Source organism: Mobula birostris, chromosome 9, assembly GCF_030028105.1.
Source record: "Mobula birostris isolate sMobBir1 chromosome 9, sMobBir1.hap1, whole genome shotgun sequence".
Lineage (NCBI taxonomy): Eukaryota > Metazoa > Chordata > Chondrichthyes > Myliobatiformes > Myliobatidae > Mobula > Mobula birostris.
The window spans coordinates 67,323,388-67,339,375 of record NC_092378.1 but is presented as its reverse complement, the minus strand read 5'-3'; the positions used below and the strand labels follow the sequence as shown (position 1 = coordinate 67,339,375).

Below are 15,988 nucleotides of genomic sequence, written 5' to 3'. Positions count from 1 at the left end.
CCTCATGACTCACTCTGGGGCAGTCTCCAGTCTCCTCCTTTTACTGGACTGCACACTTTAAGCTTTCACAGCTGCCTCCAACCACAGATTTTGGTACCACAGTTTACATTGCTGTATGCAAGGTGCTTAAGTGATACCTTAAGTCGTCTTTAATAAAAAATATTTTGGAATGAGCTTATTAAGGAATAAGTTACATAAGAAACCATACCCTGTGTCTTATGGGTTTATAGTCATATGCATTGCATAAAATTTGGAATTTAATTTGGTCCCTCTTTCAGAGAAAATCTATACAGCATATATTGCATTTGCCATGTGACATTCAGCAAGGGTTATATCAAATTGAGAAAGGGGTTGGGTGACTTTTCATCTTAAGTTCTTGTTATTTATTACTTATTTATTTCATATTATTTTGTTTTTTTTTGTATCTGCAGTCTTTTGCATATTGATTGTCTGTCTTGTGTGCGGTTTTTCAATTATTCTATTGTGTTTCTTTGTATTGACTGTGAAAACCTTCAAGAAAATGAATCTCAAGGTAGTATATGGTGATACATGTGTACTTTGAAACTTCCAAACTTTCAGAAATTCTCTTTGGAAAGCAAATCAGTAGAAAGAGGTGACATAGGATGGGAAGATGCAGAAACTGCACAGGTAAAAAGACCCTGATGGGAGTTATATATAGACCACCGAACAGTAGTAAAAAGGACTCATGTCAGAAGGGCAATGTTACAATAGTTATGGGGGATTTCAATATGCAGGTAGATTGGGAAAATCAGGTGGTGCTGGATCCCAAGGGGGGGAATTTGTAGAATGCCTAGGAGATGGCCTTTTAGAGCAGCTCATGGTTGATCCCACTAGGGGATCAGCTATTCTGGACTGGATGTTGTGCAATGAACCGGAATTGAAAAGAGAACTTAAGGTAAAAGAACCCTTATGGGAAAGTGATGATAATATGATCAAATTCACACTGCAATTTGACAAGGAGAAACTAAAGTCAGATATATTAGGATTACAGTGGAGTAAAGGGAATTACAAAGGCATGAGAGAGGGGTTGGCCAAATTGATTGGAAGGGAGCACCAGCAGGGTTGATGGCAGAATAACAAGGGCTAGAGTTTCTGGGAGCAATTCAGAAGGCACGGGATAGATGCATCCTAAAGAAGTATTTTAAAGGCAGGATGATGCAACTGTGGCTGATAAGAGAAGTCAAAGCCAACATAAGAGCCAAAGAGAAGACAAATAATGAGCAAAAATTAGTGTAAAATTAAAGGATTGGGAAGCTTTTAAAAACCAACAGAAGGTAACGAAAAAGTCATAAAGAAGAAAAAAATGGAACATGAAGGTAAACTAGCCAATAATATTAAAAAGGATACCAGAAGTTTCTTTAGATATAGTAAGTGTAAAAGAGAGGCAAAAGTACATATCAGACCAATGGATAATTATGCTGGAGAGGTAGTAATGGGGGACAAGGAAACAGGAGACAAATTGAATAAATATTTTGCATCAGTCTTCACTGGAAGATGCAAGCCATATGCCAGATGTTTGAGAGTGGCAGTGGGGAAAAAGCTAGTGAAGTTGCCATTACTAGGGAGAAATTCTTGGGAAAATGAAAGGTCTGAAGGTAGATAAATCACCTGGACCAGATAGTCTACATCCCAGGGTTCTGAAAGAGGTGGCTGAAGAGATGGTGGAAGCATTAATAATGATCTTTCAAGAATCAACAGAATTTAGCATAAGTTCTAGAGGAACGGAAAATTGCAAGTGTCACTCCACTCTTCAAGAAGGGAGAGAGACAGAAGAAAGAAGATTATAGGTCAGTTTGTCTGACCTCAATGGTTGGGAAGATGTTAAGGATGTGGTTTTGGGGTACTTGGAGGCACATGATAGAACAGCCCAAAGTCAGTATGGTTTCCTTAAGGGAATATCTTGCCAGACAAATCTGTTAGAATTCTTTGAAGAAATAACAAGCAAGATAGACAAAGAAGAATCAGTGGATGTTGTGTATTTGTATTTTCAGAAGGCCTGTGACAAGGTGCTACACATTAGGCTACTAAACAAATTAAAAGCCAATTATTACAGGAAAGATAATAGCATGGATAAAGCAGAGGCTGATTTGCAGGAGGCAAAGAGTGGGAATAAAGAGGAGCCTTTTCTGGTTGGCTGCCAGTGATTACTTGTGTTCCACAGGGGTTTGCGTTGGGACCACTCATTTTTTCATTGACAGAATTGATAGCTTTGTGGCGAAGTGTGCGGATGGTATGAAGATAGGTGGAGAGGCAGGTGGTGTTGAGGAAGCAGAGAGGTTTCAGAAGGACTTAGACAGATTAGAAGAATGGACAAAGTGGCAGATAGAATATAGTGTATGGTCATGCATTTTCTAAATGGAGAGAATATTAAAAAATTTGAGGTGCAAAGGGACTTGGGAGTCCTCATGCAGGATTCCCTAAATGTTAATTTGCAGGTTGAGTAGGTGGTGAGGAAGGCAAATGTGATGTTAGCATCCATTTCAAGAGGACTAGAATATAAAAGCAAGGACGTAATGTTGAAACTTCATAAAGCATTGGTGATGCCTCACTTTTGGAGTATTGTGAACTATTTTGGGCCCCTTATCTAGGAAAAGATGTGCTGATATTGGAGAGTTCAAAGGAGGTTAACAAAAATGATTGAAAAGCTTATCATATGAGGAGCATTTGATGGCTCTGAGCCTGTACTCACTGGAATTCAGAAGAATGTGGGGGTGGGGGGATCTCACTGAAACCTATCGAATGTTGAAAGGCTTCTATACAGTGGACGTGGAGAAGATGTTCCAATGGCAAGAGAGTCTAAGACCAGAGGGGACAGCCTCAGAATAAAGGGATGTCCATTTAGAACAGAAATGAAGAAGTATTTCTTTAGCCAGTGAACAGTGAATCTGTGGAATTTGTGACCACAGGCAGCTGTGGAGGCCAAGTCATTGGATATATTTAAGCAGAGGTTAACAGACTTCTGATTAGTCAGGGCATGGGGAGAAGGCAGGAGACTGGGGCTGAGAAGGAAATGGATCAATCATGATGAAATGGCAGAGCAGACTCGATGGGCAAAATAGCCTAATTCCTCTCAAACATCTTACAGTCTTATGGAAAGGATATGAGAAAATGATTTAAACATGTAAAATTACAAGGTGAGGCAAAAAGGCAAAACCTATCTCCTTCCTGAAGAGGACAATCATTAGGGCTGAGGAACATAAATTGGAAGGATTACTAGGGTTTTAATGAGTAGTGGGAGCCAGAACTCATCACCCAAAACAATGAAGAAAGAAGGAATATTCTTCAAGTTAAAAAGTATTTAATTAAAGGCTTGAGAAGTTCAAGCGCACAAGGCAATGGACTGAGGGCTGGGGAATGGGATTCTCAAAATCTCTTTTGGCTGCCAAGGACGTTATGGACCAAGTGCCTCCATTCTTGTTACATGTTATGTGACTGGGTGTCAGCGTGTATTGCTGTTAATGAGTTGATTTGGTCATGAGGATATACAGTGTACCTCTGTGTTGCAGCAGTTCAGGTAACCAATATTTTCTCTAAGGAATTTACAAATCATTACCCAAAAAAATTGTGCTATATGACCTCAGAATGAGTGCAGTACACTATCACTGTGAGGAAGGGGGTAAAGGGAAGGGAGATGTCAAATGAGAAAGGATTGAATAACAATGGGGAAAAAAACTGTAGGTGCCAGAAATCTAAAATTTAAAAAAAAGTTGCTGGAAGTGGTTAGAAGGTCAGGCAGCATCTGTGGGGAGAGAAACAGTGTTAATACTACTACTACATCGACTCAGGCAAGGCAACAGTGTTAATGGTTCAGGTTAATAAACTCTCATTGGGACTGAGAAAGCTTAAGAAGGGAAACGTTTGTATAAGCTGCAGAGAAGGGGAGAGGACAAAGAGTACTTGTACCTTGAGATGAAAAGAGACTGAAATATATATAGTAGTGGTGCTGGCTGAGAAAGGTGCTGTTAATCATAGGCTCACCTTTTTGGAGATCTAAACAGGACACAGATGACTGAAAAAGGAAGGAGAGAGAAAATAACAATGCTGGAATTGAGAGATGCAAAACCTTGCAGATCCTGGAAATCTGAGATAAAACAGAATGCTGAAAATACTCAGCAGTTCAGGCAGCATCTGTGAAAACAGAAAAACAGAGTTAACATTACTGCAGGTTAATCTTAAATTGGAACTGGCCAGTTCTAATACCATTAGGAAGTGAGCTTGCTCTGAAATTATTGAATTGATTGTTGAACTCTAAAGGCTGCAATGTGACCACATGGAAGGTGAGAAACCATTTTACATTGGGCTTCACTGGAACAGTGCAATGGGGCAAAAGTTACAACACTTTAACATCTTCCTTTCACACCATTCAGAGACCCAAAGCTCCCTTTACATGAAGTAGCCATTCACTTACTGCACTGTATCTACCACTTACAAATGTGGTACAACGGTGCAACCAAAGGCAGACTGAGTGACCGCTTTGCAGAAGACCCTCATTCAGACCCTGAGCCTGCCGTTTCTTGTCAGTTTAATTCTCCATCCAGCTCTTTCTGTCGTCTGTCCTTGGTTCTTACGTGGCTCCAAAGAAATTCAAGGAACAGTACCCCATCTTCTGATGAGGCAGATTAGACTGAATTCAACAACTTCAGATATCGTGCCTTTGCATTTTATGACCAGTTCTGATTTAAGATTAATCATGTGTAACATTAACTTAGTTTCTCTCTCCATGGTTGTTCCCTGAACTACTATTTCCAGTATGCTGTTTTATTCCAGATTTTCAGAATTTGCGATGTTTTGTATTCCAGTTCTACCTCCAATGGGCCAAATGGCATAATTCTGCTCTTATACTTTATGGTCAATGTTAGTTTGTTTTCCTCCTGTTCCTTTTTTATTCATTTGTCAACATCTCCAATAGACAGAAGCCTTCACCACCACCACTTGTGTAATCCAGTCTCCCTTGACTTTCAACTTATTATAGACACTCTTTATTTTCTCTACCCTTCCCCAATCACATGATTAATTGCCATCTTTCTTCAGTTCTGATGAAAGGCCATCATTGGATTGGGGTGTAGAAATGTTATTTTTCTTGTAGCTTAATTTTACTTGCTTGTACTTAAAATCACCTATACAACATGGAACTGTTCAGTGAAATTTCTAGTAATTATGGTACAGTTGCTTCTGTATTTCTTTTAGAAACTTAATAATTTTCAATAGCAGGTGTCACACTACTTGAATCTGGCTACTTTATAGTTTATTTGTTATAATTGAAATCGTTATCATTGAAATCTTGTTATCTCTAGTCGGAGTAGGAGACGGCCACAAGGTTTGTTTGCTCTTTCCTTTGTTCTCTCAATGCTTGTTCTTCTTTGCTGTTGTACCAATTGATAAAATGATCATAAGCAATAAGTTTTATGCCTCATTCCTGACTTACCACGAACCTTTGGATTGCAAAAGCATCAGAATCCAATACCATCAATTTAAAACATTGCCTCTCTCTCCACAGGTGCTGACTTACCTGCTGAGCAATTCCAATATTATCTGTTTTTATTCTTTGAAAAAGAATGGTCTACATCAGAGATGATGAGACAAAAGTAATTCTGAGGGGGAACAGTGAAGTAAATGCTGAGAGGCTTTGCTTGCAGGCTCTGGAGTTTGGGCCTGGGTTTATAAATCAAAAAGTATCAGTTACATTGGACTGAGTGAAAAGAAGCTTCCTTACACCAGGGTTGGGTTATGTTTGGAATCTACCTCAGGGGGGCAATTTCTGAGTATATTAAACACAGATATTGACAGATCTTTGGGGAAGATGAGCATCAGAAGATGCTGGGAACAAGCAGAAGATTTGACCTGAGATACGAACTAGCCTTGATTTGAGGCATAACAGACTTGACCAATAAGTAGCCGCCTCTTGCTCTTTAAGGAACATAAGGAATAGGAGAAGGAGTATAGCGTTCAATGTCATAATATCGTACAGATTGTTCTTGTATACACGTAGTGGCCACTTTATTATGTACACCTGCTTGTTAATACAAATACCTAATCAGCCAATCATGTGACAGCAACTCAATGCATAAAAGCATGCATAGTCAAGAAGTTCAGTTGTCATTCAAACCAAACATCTGAATACGGAATAAATATGATATAAGTGACTTTGACTGTGGAATGAACGTTGGTGCCAGATGGTGTGGTTTGAGTATCTCGGAAACTGCTGAAATCCTGGGATTTTAACGCACAACATTCTCTAAAGTTTACAGAGAATGGAGTGTAAAACAAAAATAAAATCCAGTGAGTGGCAGTTCTATGGGTGAAAATGGCTTGTTAATGAGAGAGGTCGGAGGAGAATGGCCAGACCGGTTCAAGCCGACAGGAAGGTAACCAAGCATTACAATAGTTAGGCGCAACAGAGCATCTCTGAATGCACAAGAAGCTGAACCTTGAAGTAGATGGGCTACAGCAACAGAAGACCATGAACATATACTCAGTGGCCACTTTAGCAGATACAGTGACCATTGAGTTTACATTTCTTAATGTGATTTATAGCATATTTTATGTATCGCACTGCACTGCAGCCACTAAACAAATTTCATGACATATGTCATGGTAATAAACCTAATTTTGATTCTGAGGTCAAAATCATTTATACTTGCTGAGAAATGGGAAGGAACTGGGGCAGACTGAATAAAGAAACTCACAACGAAGCCAGGTTTTCTGTAAATCACTTACTTTGAAAGGAACTGAACCAGTGCCCAGACTCCACCGTACATTAATCCCTTTATTAGCCAGGAGTCAATATCAAGGTCAGCTATGAATCCCACCAACCAAATCACTAAAAACGGAGTCCCCAGCATCACCTTCTGTCGAAATTCCTATTAAAGAAAAGAAACAAATTATAATTCCACCACTGAAAGCATCTACAGGAAGCAACGCCTCAAGAAAGAAGCATCTATCATCAAGGATTCCCACTAACCAGGCCATGCCAGCTTCTCACTGTTACAGTCAGGCAGGAGGTCCAAAGGCCTGAAGTCCCACATCTAGGTTCATAACATAGAACACAGAACAGTACAGCACAGTACAGGCCCTTCAGCCCACGATGTAGTGCTGACTGTTTAACTGACTCCAAATCAATCTAGCCATAAGACCTTAGGAGCAGAAGCAGGCCATTCGGCCCATTGAGTCTGCTCCACCACTCAACCCTTCCCTCCCGCTTAGCCCTGTTTTTCCTTCATCCGAGTACCTACCTAAAAGTCCCTTAAAAAGTCCCTAATGTAGCTGTCCTTAGTACAACTTGTGGCAGGGCATTCTAACACACACTACTCTGTGTAAAAAACCTACCTCTGACATTCACCCTATACCTTCCTCCAAACAACTTAAAGTTATGCCTCCCCATATTAGCCATTTCTGGCCTGGGGAAAAAGCCTCTGGCTGTCCACTCGACCTATGCCTTTTATCATTTTGTAGCCCCTTATCAAGTCACCTCTCATCCTCCTTCGCTCCAAGGAGAAAAGCCCCAGGTTCAGAGACAGTTACTTTTCTAGACTTATCAGTTTGTTGAATAAACCATAAGATATAGGACCAGAATTAGGACATTCGGCCATTGAGTCTGCTCTACCATTGGTTTATTATCCCTCTAATCTGCATAATCCTAATGCTACCTAGCAACAGAACACTATGGACCACCTCTTGCACTACCGTGGGCTGGTTTCTAATTGTGTTTTTGTACTAATGTCTTACTTTGCAATCTTTTTCACTGTCTGGTATAATTAATGTACAATGTACATTGTCTGTACCAATGTGTCTGTGATGCCACCGTGAGCAAGTTTTCCTCTGTAACTGTACCTCACCATATTTGTGCACATGACAATAAACTCAACTTGATTGCACAACTCTCCAAACATTGAAAAATTTCTCTCCAAATGTGAAGCAAGTGGAAGCTGAGGGGAGACCCTACAGAGGTTGATACAGCCAGTATCTTTCTCCCCCATGGTTAAAATGGCTCATATTAGGAGACATATATTCAAGGTGAGAAAGGAAAAGTTCAAAGCAGATGTGCGGTTTCATTCTTTACACAGAGAGTGGTGGGTGCCTGGAATGTGGTGGTGGAGGCAGAAATGAAAGTAGCATTAAAGAAGTTCTCAGATGAACACATGAATATTCAGTACATGAAGGAATATGGACCATGCACAGGCAGAAAGAGTGAGTGTAATTAGGCATTAGGAGAACATAGAACAGCACAGGCCTTTTGGCCCACAATTATGCCGACCCTTCAACGGCTTCCAAGATCAATCTAACCCTTCCCTCCCACATACTCCATTTTTCTTTCATCCATGTGCCTATCTAAGAGTCTCTTAAAAGTCCCGAATGTATCTGCCTTTACCTCCACTCCGTAAGAAACCTACAACATCTCCCCTATGCTCTCCTCCAATCATCTTAAAATTATGCTCCCTCATATAGCCATTTCCACACTGGGATAAAAGCCTGGCTATCCACTCTGACTCTTACCTTATATATTCTATCAAGTCACTTCGTTGTGCACCTCTTCCTGTTCTGTGATGGTCTATGTTCTAAGAAGAGTTCCAAATTTAAGAAAACCAATTTTTTGCCTATTTTCAGCACAGCTATACACAATGAATGAGAGAACTCATGACTCGCTCCGAAAGAATTCACACTGAGATGTAAAGTGTTCTCAGGATATTGAATTTAAACCAGAGGTTGAAAATGTCCTTACAATTTTGGTATGAGCCAATAAAAACATTATCGCTTTAAGGAGTTGCAGCTGGAAATTGAATGAACTCTGGATCAATTCGGGAGGCTGAAAGGATGATGCATACAACATATAGAGAGGTAGTTATGATAAAGTTTAAGGGAAAGGGAGATTCTCAAGATTCCTGTAAACAATGGATTCAGTACTGACTATGCTTGTGACTGCAGTTTATTTGAGTGATGTCTCACAGCTGCCTTCTTTGGGGCAAGATAATTAGGGTTTGCCCAGATCCACATCAGATGTCTCTGGGCTTTTCACACCTTTTGATTTTGACAAAAGGCAGTGCCTGATGGAAATTGGACAGAATATTCCTCTCTTAATTAAAGCATAAACCTGACGGATGTTCTTATCTTTGTCATTAAGTTGTGGCTCCAGTAAACCAGGTAGGACATTCTTTTCTTTAATTAAGGTGGCTGGAGTCTCTAACAAATTGATTGCACTTTTGTATCAATAGTCCACTGACTTGGCCGGAATAGTTATCAAACTGATTGTTCTCTGTATCAATAGTCCATTGACTTGACCGGAATGGTTATCAAACTGATTGTTCTTTTGTATCGGTGGCCTTATAACTTCTGACAATTCTGACATCGGGCAGTGAACTTGTAGAACCGCTGGGGAGATGAGAATGGTTCCTTCCCTGATGTCGGGTCCAAGTTCACTCGCCGGCTGACCTCAAAGAAATAAACGGGTGGAAAGTAACGATCTTTTTGTGCTGTCGTTATTTGATCTAGCAAAGTTACGTTTATAGTTACACCCATAGTGCAGAACAAAGGAAACTGAGTGACAGTCAAGAAGGAAAAAGGGGTTAAACAGCCAGTGCAGACTAACCCCGTGGCCATCCCATCAACAACAGGTTAGTATTGGGTGGATGATCCGGCAGAGGAAAGTCACGGTGGTCAGGTCTTTGACACTGACTCTGGCTCTGTGACTCAGAAGAGAAGTGGGGAGAAGGGGCGAGCTGGGATGATAGGGGATTTGTTACTTTGGGGAGCAGAAAGGTGGTTCCGGTGAAGAGAATGAGATTCCAGGATGGTATGTTGCTTTCTGGGTGCCAGGGTCTGGGATAGCTCGGTTCGAGCCCTCAGTATTCTTCAGCGAAAGGGTGAGCAGCCAGAGGTCGTAGTGCATGTAGGTACCAATGACCTAGGTAGGATGAGTGACAAGGTTCTGCAAAGTGAGTTCAGGGATATACAGAACCTCCTTTCTGTTCCCCAAACTAACAAATCCATTATCACCACAGCTCACCTCTTTGCACCCCCCCCCCACCCCTTCTCGTCTGAGTCATGGAGCCGGAATCAGTGCCAGACACCTGACCGCTGTGACTTTCCTCTGCTCAGTCATTCACCCCAACGGTGTCCTGTCGTTGAGTGGGATGGCCACAAGGGTACTTTGCGCTGGACAGGACCTCCAGGGTTGTGATCTCAGAATTGCTACTTGTGCCATATGTGTGAGTGAGGTCAGAAGTAGGAAGATCATACTGTTTAACATGTAGCTAAAGAATTGTTGTAGGAGGGAGGACATTAGATTTTTGGATCATAGGGCTCTCTACCAGGGAAGGTGGGACCTGTACAGAAGAGACCACTTGCACTTGAACTGGAGGGGGACTAATATCTTAGTGGGAAGTTTGCTAGTGCTACATGTGATGGAGTGGGGTTAAACTAGAGTTGTAGGGGGATGGGAACCAGAGTGCCAGAATAGATAGTGGAGAGGTTGTGAAGACATATTGTTAAGACCTCAGACATAGTCAGGAATCAAAAGGTTCAGCATGGTGCGACTAATGTTCTGAGATGCGTAAGAAGTACTGTCAGAAAGGCCACGGATCAACATATGGAATTATGATATTGTAGCCATTAGTGAGACTTGGTTGCAGGAGGGGCAGGAATAGCAGCTCAGTATTCCAGGGCTCCAATGTTTTACAGATGACAGAGCAGGAAGGATTAAAGGGGGAGGGGTGGCGTTACTCGTCAGGGGAAACGTCATGACAGTGCTCAGTCAGGACACACTGGAGAACTCGTCTAGCGAGGCTTATGGGTGGAACTGAGGAGTAAGAAAGGTATGACCATATTAATGGGGCTATAGTATAAACCACCCAATAGTCCTCAAGATTTAGAGGAACAAATTTGTAGAGAGATCTCAGACTGTTGCAGGAAACATAAGGTTATTATAGTAGGTGTTTTTAACTTTCCACATATTGATTGGGAATCCCAAACTGTAAAAGGTCTAGATGGGATAGAGTTTGTTAAATGTATTCAGGAAAGTTTCCCTCATCAGTACATAGAAGTCCCAATGAGAGAATGTACAATGCTCGATCTACTATCAGGGAATGAGACAGGGCAGTGACAGAAGTTTTTGCAGTGGAACACCTTGCTTCTTGTGATCATAATGGTGTTAGTTTCAAAGTAGATACAAAAAAAGATAGATCTGATCCACAGGTTGAGATTCTAAATTGTACAAAGGCCAATTCTGATAGTATCAGAAAGGATCTGACAAGTGTGGATTGGGACAGGCTGTTTACCGCCAAGTGTATTTGGTAAGTGGGAGGCCTTCAAAAGTGAAATTACAAGAGTATAAAGCTTGTATGTACCTGTCAGAATAAAAGGTAATGATAACAGGTTTAGGGAACCTTAGTGTTCAAGAAATATTGAGGCCCTGGTTAAGAAAATAAGAAGGTGCACAGCAGGTATAGGCAGGTAGGAACAAATGAGGTACTTATGGAGTATTAGAAATGCAAGGGAACACATAAGAAAGAAATCAAGAGGGCTAACAGAAGGCATGCGGTTGTCACGGCAGACAAGGTGACGGAGAAGCCTAAGGTATTCCATAGATATGTTAAGAGCAAAAGGATTGCAAGGGACAAAACTGATCCTCTGGGAGAATGGAATGGTAATCCATGAGTGGAGGCAGAAGAGATGGGGGAGATCCTAAATGGATTTTTTTTGCATCTGTGTTTAATCAGGAGACAGGCACAGTGTCTATAGAAATGAAGCAAAAGCAGTAGTAAGGTCATGACCCTGTACAGATTACAGAAGAGGTGTTTGCTGTCTTGAGGGAAATTAGGGTGGATAATACTGCCCAGAGCCTGAAAAGGTGGCCCCTCGGATCCTGAGAGAGGCAAGTGCAGAAATTGCCAGGGCCCTAGCAGAGATATTTAAAACATCCTTAGCAACAGGAGAGGTACCAGAGGATTGGAGAACAGCCAATGTTGTTCCACTCTTTAAGAAAGGCTCTAAGAATAAACCAGGAAATTATGGAGCGGTAAGCCTGACATCAACAGCGGGAAAGATATTGGAAGGTATTCTAAGGGACCGGATATATGAGTGCTTGGACAGACGTGGACTGATCAGGGATAGTCAGCACGACAGGTCATGTCTAACCAATCTTAGGGAGTTTTTCGAGGAAGTTACAAGGAAAGTTGATGAAGGCAAGACAGTAGATGTGGACTTTAGTAAAGCATTTGACAAGGTTCCACATGGGAGGCTGGTCAAGAAGGTTTAGTCAGGATGAGGTAGTAAATCGGATTAGACCTAGACTTTCTGGGAGAAGTCAGAGAGCGGTATTAGGTGGTAGCCTCTCTGACTGGAGGTCTGTGACTAGTGGTGTGCCGCAGGGTCTGGTGCTGCGTCTGTTGTTGTTTGTCATCTTTATCAATGATATGGATGATAATGTGGTTAACTAGATCAGCAAATTTGCAGATGACACCAAGATCTAGGATGTAGTCAACAGCAAGGAACAGAATTTAATGCAAACAAGTGCGAGCTGTTGCACTTTGGTAGGACCAACAATGTGGTAGAACAAAGGGATCTGGGAATAGAGGTCCATAAGCTGTTGAAAGTGGCAGCACAGGTAGATAGGGTTATAAAGTAAGCTTCTGGCACGTTGGCCTCCATACATCAAAGTACTGAGTACAGGAGATGGGATGTTATGTTGAAGTTGTATATGACATTGGTGAAGCCTAATTTGGAGTATTGTGTGAAATTTTCATAACCTACCTACTAGAAAGATGTAAATGGAAAGAAAATTTCTGAGGATGGACCCGAGTTATACAGAATGGTTGGATAGGTTAAGACTTCACTCCTTGGAATGTAGAAGATTGAGGGGAGATTTGATAGAGGTATACGAAATTATGGGTAAATTTGGGGTAAATGTAAGCAGGCTTTTTCCACTGACTGGGTGGGTCTGCAACTAGAGGGCACAGGTTAAGGGTGAAAGGTGAAAAATTTAAGGGGAACATGAGGAGAAACTTCTTCACTCAGAGAGTCATGAGTGTGTGGAATGAGCTGCCAGCACAAGTGGTGCATGCAAGCTCGATTTTAATGTTTAAGAGCGGTCTGGATAGGTACATGGGTGGCAGGGGTTTGGTGGGTTATGGTCTGGGTGCAGGTTGATGGGAGTAGGCAGCTTAATTAGTTCGTCGTGACTGGATGGGCTGAAGGGCCATTTGCTGTGCTGTACTTTTCTACAACTATGACCTCATCTGAAAAATGTCTAGCCTTGTACTGGAAGCTAACTAGTCGAGGATAATTCTACGGTGTAAATATAACTTCCACACTTTTCTAGATTACACCAAGGCTATTTTGAAGTACTGATATTTATTCTAATCACTCTAAAAATTTAATTCCTCGATTTTGTGAATGCTTATTAGCAGGCAACTGGACAACCCATGAAATAAAGAACATTTTTAAAACGTACATGCTTATTTTTTTAATATAATTATCATATTTGTTTTAAATATTTCCAGAAATTCGTCACATAGTATCTCCAGAGCTTAGTTGAGCTTAGCCTGAACTGTGGCAGGAATTCAATACTTGGTCTTTCTCCACTGACACAACCCTTCGCACCATTGAGGATGTCTTCAAGAGTCGGTGCCTCAAGAAGATGGCATCCATATCTAAGGACCCTTACCATCCGGTTCATTATTCTCCTCAGTACCATCAGGGAGGAGTTATAGGGCCCTCAACAATTTAGGAAGAGGTTTTTCTCCTCCATCATCAGATTTCTGAACCCATGAACACTACTCCATTATTCCTTTTGTTTATGCATTACTTATTTTGTAATTTACAGCAATTTCTATGTCTTCTACAAAATAAATTCCACATCTTGTAAGTCAGTGACAATAAACCTGATTGTAATTCTCAAACACAGTACATCCCCAAGGTACTAGGCCTGACTTGGGCATAACCCATACAAACAAACAAACATTTGGGACACTGGCAGAATGGATTTCCTTACAACACAGAAAGACAACATCTGGCCCATTAAAACAATGCTAACTTCAGAAAATTTCCACTCCTCCACTTATTTCACTGTAACCTTTTCTCTCTCATATCACCATGAACTAACTCTACCCCGATTCATCTATCACTCACCTACACTGGGGGTACTTTACAGCAACCTATTCACCTACCTACCCCAAACATCTCTGGGATGCAGGAAGAATTATGGAACACACAGGAGAAAGCTATGCAAAGGAAGAATGTACAATTTCCATATGGACAGTTTCTTTTGGGCAGCACAGTAGTGTAGCAGTTAGTGCAATGCTTTATAGCACCAGCTGTATAATTTCCACTGTTGTCTGTAAGGAGTTTGTACATTCTCCGTGTGACCACGTGGGTTTCTGCTACATGTTCTGGTTTCCTCCCACATTCCAAAGACATATGGGTTGGGGTAAGGAAGCCGTGGGCCTGCTATACTGACACCGGAATTGTGACGATACTTGCAGGCTGCCCCAGCACATCCTCAGACTGTGTTGGTGGTTAACACAAACAACACACTTTACTGTATGTTTCAATGTACACGTTACAAATGAAGCTAACCTCTCTCTCTTTAATCTCTTACTTTTAATTATGTTTCTAGACCAACATCTATGTAGAGAAACACTGTACCAACTAGGACCACGCCAGTACTCTAACCAATCATGCATCAAGTAAATGCAAATTAATATGCTGTTGCACTTCCTTGTGGCAAAGTCCTTACTTTATCGGGTCCAGGAGTGACTCACCTTGTCTGCTTTCAGCCTCTTTAGGAATGAAGGGCTATCAAAGCCCTTTGCCTGCCTGGCTTCTTGTAAATGACTAATCATCCAAACATTCTTCCGCTGTTTAGCAAGATCTAATGGACTTTCACCCTATGGAGACAGAAAATGAATGCAGTGGCAAATATGAAGACTTCCATTTAAACCTGATTTCTTTTAAAACATTTGCATTAAATAATATGAACCATATTAACCACAATTAACTATCAGTTGTAGTACTCCAAAAAGAGAATATTTGGTTCCTGTCAGAGGTGCACTCAGAATCGCCACGCTCTGGCACCATCTTTTTTTGGTATGACATCAAAGACTCTTAGCAAATTTCTATCAACGGAGAGCATTCATAGCGTCTGGTATGGAGGTGCCAATGCATAGAATCAGAAATGGCTGCAGAGGGTCAACTCAGCCAGCTCCATCATGGGCACAACCCTTGCCATCATTGAGGACATAATCAAGAAGATGGCATCCATCACAACCCAGGACAAACCCTCTGTTCATTATTACCATCAAGGAGGTGGTACAGGAGCCTGAAGACACACACACGACATCTTAGGAACACCTTCTTCTCTTTCGCCATCGTGAATGGTCCATGAACCCATGAACACTACCACACTATTCTGCTTTCTTTTGGCACTACTTATTTGTTTTTTATATTTCTTTTTTTATAGTACTTATTGTAACCTACATTTCTTTTAATGTGTTACACTGTACTGCCGTTGCAAAAACAAAAAATTTCATGATATATGTCAGTGATAATAAACCCAATATTGATTTTAATCCGAGATATTAAATTAAAGTCCTTTTGGCTCTCAAGTGAACCTAAGATGCTAGTGGAGTCTTCACCAGTACCTTAATCCCTCCATCTGCACCACTGATCTATGTCACAACACAGCATAAGAAAGGTGGCTATGTAAGACCATAAGATATAGGTGTGGAATTATGCCATTTGGCCCACTGGGCTTGCTCCATCATTCAATCATGGCCAATTTATTTTCACTTGCAGCTTCATTCAAAATTCAAAGTAAATTTATTATCAAAGTACATATATGTCACCATATATGTACCCTCAGATTCAATTACTTGGAGGCACTCACAGTAGAACAAATGAATACAATAGAATGAGTGAAAAACTACACAAAGACTGTCAAACAACCAGGGTGTAAAAGAAGACGAACTGTGCAAAT

General features: G+C 41.1%; 1 protein-coding gene across 6 annotated transcripts in view; it reads right to left on the bottom strand.

The window, feature by feature from the left end:
- The window catches only part of zdhhc17 (zinc finger DHHC-type palmitoyltransferase 17), a 135,722-nt gene that overhangs the window by 21,142 nt on the left and 98,592 nt on the right, over positions 1-15,988 (bottom strand). For all 6 annotated transcript variants that reach the window (XM_072268215.1, XM_072268216.1, XM_072268218.1 and 3 more), the window contains exons 8-9: positions 14,775-14,900; positions 6,739-6,881 (exon numbers count right to left, since the gene is read on the bottom strand). In XM_072268215.1, coding sequence (XP_072124316.1) covers positions 6,739-6,881; positions 14,775-14,900 — 269 coding nt within the window. The remainder of the gene's footprint in view (positions 1-6,738; positions 6,882-14,774; positions 14,901-15,988) is intronic.